Below are 5980 nucleotides of genomic sequence, written 5' to 3'. Positions count from 1 at the left end.
TACCGCTATGAATAGCTTTACTCTAAATTTTATTTTTTTCTCTCACACACTCCATTCTAAATTTTCTTGTTCCTACTAGTCTAGCTGGCCCATTGTTTACCAGTGATGTGTTCTTTCATTTACCACTCTCATTTCACCATCTGAATCAAACAAAAACAAAGGTAGGACAATTTTGTTTCATCTCTAAGAAGAAAGTGGAAACAACAACGTTAATGAAATAGGTTTTTGTATATGTTTTACTTATTTAATTTTTGTGATTCTGCAGCACTGGGCTGGGTCTTACCTGTTATTTATTTATTTCTCTCTGTATCCAAATATTAATTTTGGCTTCTTTCTTCTCATGCCTACATTTGCAGCAGCAGCAGCAGGGATTTGAAGTGTTGTGATATATTGGTATATGAATGTATTTCCAGTACCTTTATATATATATATATATATGCATGTGTTGTTGGTTTTGGACCTACTAATTGAGTAAATAAAACAATCTAGGTTTGGTTTTGGCTTTCTGAATCAGAGCTATCAAAATGAAAATAGAAAGTTAGTGTTGTAAATTTGGTGTTTGGTCCGTACAGATGTGCTCTAAAGTATATTTAAGCTATTCATGCAGATCACCATTTCTGGATTAATATGAAGAATGAAAATCTAGCGGAGTTAGAGAGAGGATGCTATCTTTCTAAGGAAATGTCCCGACTATATGCTTCTAATTATGAAGGTTATATTGCATGCATTTGATATTTCATCTTAGATATATTTATATATATATTTTTCATGTCAGTACATATATGTAAAACATTGACTTAATTATGCTAATAATTAATAGAAAGGACAAAGGTACAAGATCTCGAAAAAGAAGTTGCAATGTTGAAACAGCGGATCGATGATATGGAAAATGAACAGAAGGTGAGCTTAGACTTATGAACAAGCTCTTAGTCTTTAGATCATTGCTAATTTTTTACTTGTGTTAATATTCTAGTTTGCTGAGGTTTTAAAGCTATTTGCATGATAAATTAATTATTGATGAAACTTTTTCTGCTTTTATATTACGATTCTCAATTGGTAATTGACATCTCCACTGCCAAAGATTATGAAAAAGAACAAGGCAGTTCTACAAGAATCGAGTGAGGATGACAAAGCGCTTATGGGAGCTCTTATTGCAAATGAGCAAAAGATCAAGGATGAGTTGACTGATCTAAGGAGGTTCTTCATTGACGTAAGTGTTAACAAATTGACTAGAGCTTAAGTTTTATAAATTGCCGCAAACTAAAACAATACTAAACTAATGTATGTTATTTCTTTAATTGTTATAGCATTTGAAAGAAAATGTATCAAATCCTACTCCTTTCGCTGTTAAGAAAATGGGTGAACTCGACTCTCAACCATTCATTCAAGCAATGGGAATATCCGAGGACACCATTATTCATGAAGCTATGGTGAATTGCTCATTATGGAACGAGAATATTAAAGATCCACACTGGCATCCTTTCAAAATTATCAGCATTAGAGGGAAACTTAAGGTATGCTGTGCATGGTTTTGGAAACATATATTTGTTATCAATTGTCCCATGCATACTTAACTAACTTATCTGTAATTTTACCTTAGCACAAGTGAAGATGACAAGATTAATCTTGGATAACTAATACTTTCAGATGTTTGTTTATGTTGTTGAAATGCTGTTTTTTATTTACATATATTATAATACAGGAAGTCATTGATGAGGAGGATGAGAAGCTGAAAGGACTAAAGAAGGAATTCGGTAAAAACGTTCATGAGGCGGTTAAAACGGCATTAACTGAGATGAATGAGTATAACCCTAGTGGTCGTGTTGTTGTACCAGAACTGTGGAGTGTCGAAGAAAATAGGAAAGCAAGTTTGAAGGAGGTGGCTGCGTATATGCTCGATGGTTCCACTCCTAAGAGGAGCAAACGCCTAAAGTAGATTCACTATATAGTGTTTCTAATTAAACATTTAATTTTCTTTCCTATTGAACTGTCTTACTAAATCGATTTCTTTTGTTGGTTAAATTATTGCAGGAAGAGAAAGTGAAGTTCATCATATACTTATACTTGGAACTGGGATTTGGTCTGTGGCTGCCACCATTATTTAGATATATTTTGGAGACTAGTTTCAAGTTTTATATTGACAAGACTTCAGGATGACCCCCTTTTTGTTCCTTTATGATGTGCTTTTGTTTTGTAATTATGGGTCATGTTTTGATCATCGTTTAAGTACTTTTGAGCATGCTTGTTCTTAATTCATATACAAAAGTAGAGCTTTATGTGCATGCTGTTACTTGTTAAAATACAATTACACAGCCCACTTCTCTCCCTCTCCCTCTCCCTTTCCCACATTAGAGTATACATGGAATAAACCAGTGAGAAAACAGAGATTTGAGAGAATAATTTTTATAAAAAAGAAATGAAATGAAATGGAATGAACTCGACAAAGAAGCACGAGTTCATCCATCTATTTATTATACTCAATGAGAAATAAACAGTTAAATCAAATAAGGATTATACAAAACAGAATTCTAATATTCTATCTACCTGAGCACATCAGCCTTCCAGTTAAAAATTTCACTAACATCCCCGCAACTTGCTCAAAGAAGAGATTCACACACAAAAATTGTAGACATTAATTAAGATTATTATAATAAAACTCTACTACAAATTTATATAAATGTCTTTTATCTTATTTATTTTACATTCTCGTGTTTGTTTTTCTTTTGAGGTTTAAAGACATTAGGATTTATAATAATTAGACTAATTAATTATATCCACACATTTTATAAAATAATATGATAATGCCATATTGTTATACATGAAAAATTAAAAGACCATATTTATGAAACTACCCTACAAATATTCAGCTCGTCTGCCTTATAAATCATATTACAAGTAAAAACTTTGACAGCAATTATTAAAATTAATATAAATAAATAGTGTGCTATCAAGGTCCCTTCTCGGTTCTTAAACTACATATTTGAGTTGGAAAAAACTTGCCAGTTTAATTTATGTTTGGCACGAGAATGAAATCTAAATAGTCTGCTTTGCCTTATCTTTATTATATTTTTAGTGAGATTAATCCAGCCTCTTGGGATTTGTTCTTTGAAGTTTGAACTGCAAGGCAACCAAAAGATTCTTCCAAAACTCTAAGAACATTCCACTAAAAGCATTTGTCATTGCACAATTTTTTGATGAATTGCTTAAATTCTCGAACTGATCCTAGAAGGCCTACACTTCATTGTCAACTACTCTCAAATACAACTTGTAATGATATATATGAGTTTGTCACATAGAAATTATAATTCATAGGTCAAAAAAAAAAAAAGAGACCATACTAAATAAATAAGGAGTTGACAAAAATATTATGAAGAAAAAAATATAAAAATATAAACTCTTGGCTCGTCATTTATATAAGATAGATTTGTTAAGACCAAATGATCACATATCGTGGATGAATTAGGTAATTGATAATCTTTCCAACATGCTGTCTAATTATATAACCATAACCTATGATAAAAATATGTGAGGATTTTATTTTTTTAGTCCCTTTTTTTCACTAGAAATTAATTAATGAAGAGAGACCAGCTTGAGTCAAACATGTCAACTACCCCTGCATTGAGAAAAAAGCACTTCTTGTTAGTATATACAATGTTGTATGTATGATTCTCACTTATAAATAATGCTTCAAGAGCACGAAGGTTGATAAAACTAGAGAGTAATATAAAGGAGAACCATCATAGGCAATCACATTCAATTCAGAATTCTGATAAGGTTATATTTTAACACTTGATTGAAAAATTATTTCATGTTTTAGACTTTTGTTTAATATATACTCAAACCACTCAGTATTTAAATCTTTGTAGTAGGTAGAAAAAGAAAAAAGAAAAAAAGCAGGGCAATACAAGTATTCAACTTTCACACAAAACGGTAGATTGTGATTTATTGACTCACCAAAAAAAAAAAACTTTGGCTTTGTTCTAACCCTACATTGTTTCTTCCCAATAAAGCCATTAAGATAAAAAGAAAAAGAAAAATCTTACATTGACCTAGTAAAATCCCATTCCAAGCTGCAAGTCATGAGTGTCTCACATTTCTTAAAGGGCTAGCTCAAAAACACTACACAAGTTAAGATATTTTCAACATTTTAAAACAAACAACATTAAGCTCTCTTAAATTACCTGTTCTGGTTTGGCAAGTGCTTCATATATCAGCTTGGGGAGCTCGGATTGGGTGTGGACAGAACCACAATAGGTGAAGAAGAAGAGTAGTCTCCATTCTTCTCATCAACTCCTTGATCATACAAAAAGCCCTTGAAGACATGGCCACAAATTCTCACAGCAACCTGGTATGCAACCTCAACCTCGCCATCGCCATCGCTAATGGCTGTCACTCTATGACGCCGGAAAATCGCAGGAGCATGGACTTTACTCGGCAAAGACTGCTTCAAAATTGCATCTGTAAATTGGAAAATCAAGACCAGAAACAGAGAAAAAAAACAGAACAAGCAAACAAATCATTGAACTTTCCATCAAGATAGTCATAATAATAGTAGTAATTACAATGATGGGAAACAAGAATATACCAAATTGATTGTTTGTTTTTTAAATATTTAAACTCAAATTCTGATCTTTTATTGTTTGGTAACACTAATATTGTGTTTTAATGCTTATTGATTTTTCTTCTTCAAATTCAGATTTTTTCTCAATAATATTGGTTACACTAACATTGTGGTTTAATGCTTATGAAATTTTATTCTACTCATTATTATTCTTCAAATCACGTTTTCAAAAACACATTCCACTGACTAAGTTCTGATTTAACAATCAAATTCACCATTATTATTTAAAAAAGAAAAAAGAAGAACTCTCCAATAGAGAATCAATCAGGCCAAAGATTTGCATCCATCGTGCTAATTCATTAAAAAAAAAATATAAAACACAATTCATTTTTCTCCAAAAAGTGTTAACTGTTGAGTAAAGATAGAGAGATAAAGCATGTTCAAGAGGCCACTTTAGAATTTGATCGACTCTTCTCATTCTCCGTCAATTAAACCTTTTACACGGAGACCCAAATCAATTTTCTGAACAAATCAAGCTTTCTCACTAAAAAGTTATCAAAATCCAAGAAAAAGAGAGAAAAATACAACCTTGGTGAGTGAAAGTATTGAGGGCATTATTGGAAATCGAGGTACTCGAGTAAGAAGCAGCAGTAGTCTGAGAATCATTGAACCTGGGCTTTTTCGAAGCAGAAAAAGAAGACCCAGAAGAACCATCTCCGACGCCGGAGATTTCCACCGCCGGACGTTTCCTCCGGGAAGCGACGGGAACCCACGTGCTCCTCACGTGAGTAGAACATGGGAAGGCACGTGCCCGGCAACAAGTCCTGCACCTCCTAAACTTGCACTCCTTCTTGGCCCTGTTACCGCAGTCACTGCAGGCCCTCCAAGAAGTGACAGTAGTAGCAGTACCACCACCGTCGTCGACGTCTGCGTTGGTCTGGTCCCGCCACTTCCAGTAGCTGAAAACGGCGTCGTTGGGTGAAGAAGGTTCTAGAGGGAGAGGGTGATTGGAGGAACAGTAAACGGGTTGGTTCATGTGCCTTTCTTCTTTATTCTCTAGTCAATAATATTATGGCCAAATCGTTTTGCCTAACTCAGACTCTAGAAGAACTTCTTTATATACATATATATATATTATTTACTTTGGGCTTGCTCCAAAAGTTTAATTGATTTTTACATAAAATATTAATTTTTGGAAAAAAAAAATTATATTTTCACAGTTAAACATCGTTTTTTTTCAATATTATCATTTTAAGAAAGTTTTCACATTTGTACAGTTTTGCTTTCTTTTTTTTTCATGTTATTTTTAGATTTTTTTTATTATGTTTAGTTTTTAGGTTTTTTTTATGTTTTGTTGGTTCAATAAATTATTTTCAAATTACTTTCAAGTTATTTTTTTAATTGTCTTTCTTAAAAAAT

General features: G+C 32.6%; 2 protein-coding genes across 6 annotated transcripts; one reads left to right on the top strand and one right to left on the bottom strand.

Moving 5' to 3' along the window:
• Positions 1-277: 277 nt before the first annotated feature.
• Positions 278-2282, top strand: LOC133794811 (factor of DNA methylation 5-like). Of its 3 annotated transcripts, none has more exons than XM_062232230.1 (7): positions 278-393; positions 608-712; positions 821-900; positions 1094-1210; positions 1308-1514; positions 1703-1932; positions 2032-2282. In XM_062232230.1, exons 2-7 carry the CDS (start codon positions 628-630, stop codon positions 2042-2044), a joined length of 732 nt encoding a protein of 243 aa, XP_062088214.1. In that variant the 5' UTR covers positions 278-393; positions 608-627; the 3' UTR covers positions 2045-2282. The 3 variants fall into 3 exon arrangements, with proteins under 3 accessions (XP_062088214.1, XP_062088212.1, XP_062088213.1); XM_062232228.1 differs by having other exon boundaries at positions 1082-1210; XM_062232229.1 differs by lacking the exon at positions 278-393 and having other exon boundaries at positions 459-712; positions 1082-1210.
• Positions 2283-3382: 1100 nt separating this feature from the next.
• LOC133798733 (protein SHI RELATED SEQUENCE 6-like) lies at positions 3383-5659 on the bottom strand. 3 transcript variants are annotated; one of them, XR_009875990.1, is made up of 4 exons: positions 5150-5659; positions 4182-4458; positions 4044-4105; positions 3383-3613 (listed from the first exon to the last, which is right to left on the bottom strand). XR_009875990.1 is itself a non-coding variant. In XM_062237191.1 (3 exons), the coding sequence occupies exons 1-2, from the start codon at positions 5595-5597 to the stop codon at positions 4211-4213; spliced, it is 696 nt and encodes a 231-aa protein (XP_062093175.1). In that variant the 5' UTR covers positions 5598-5659; the 3' UTR covers positions 3383-3613; positions 4182-4210. The 3 variants fall into 3 exon arrangements, 1 of the variants encoding a protein (XP_062093175.1); XR_009875989.1 differs by having other exon boundaries at positions 4044-4458; XM_062237191.1 differs by lacking the exon at positions 4044-4105.
• Between the last annotated feature and the right edge of the window lie 321 nt (positions 5660-5980).

The sequence above is a fragment of the Humulus lupulus genome, chromosome 8 (genome assembly GCF_963169125.1).
Source record: "Humulus lupulus chromosome 8, drHumLupu1.1, whole genome shotgun sequence".
Lineage (NCBI taxonomy): Eukaryota > Viridiplantae > Streptophyta > Magnoliopsida > Rosales > Cannabaceae > Humulus > Humulus lupulus.
Note: the sequence above shows the minus strand (reverse complement) of the source record. Positions and strands in the feature narration are given on the sequence as shown.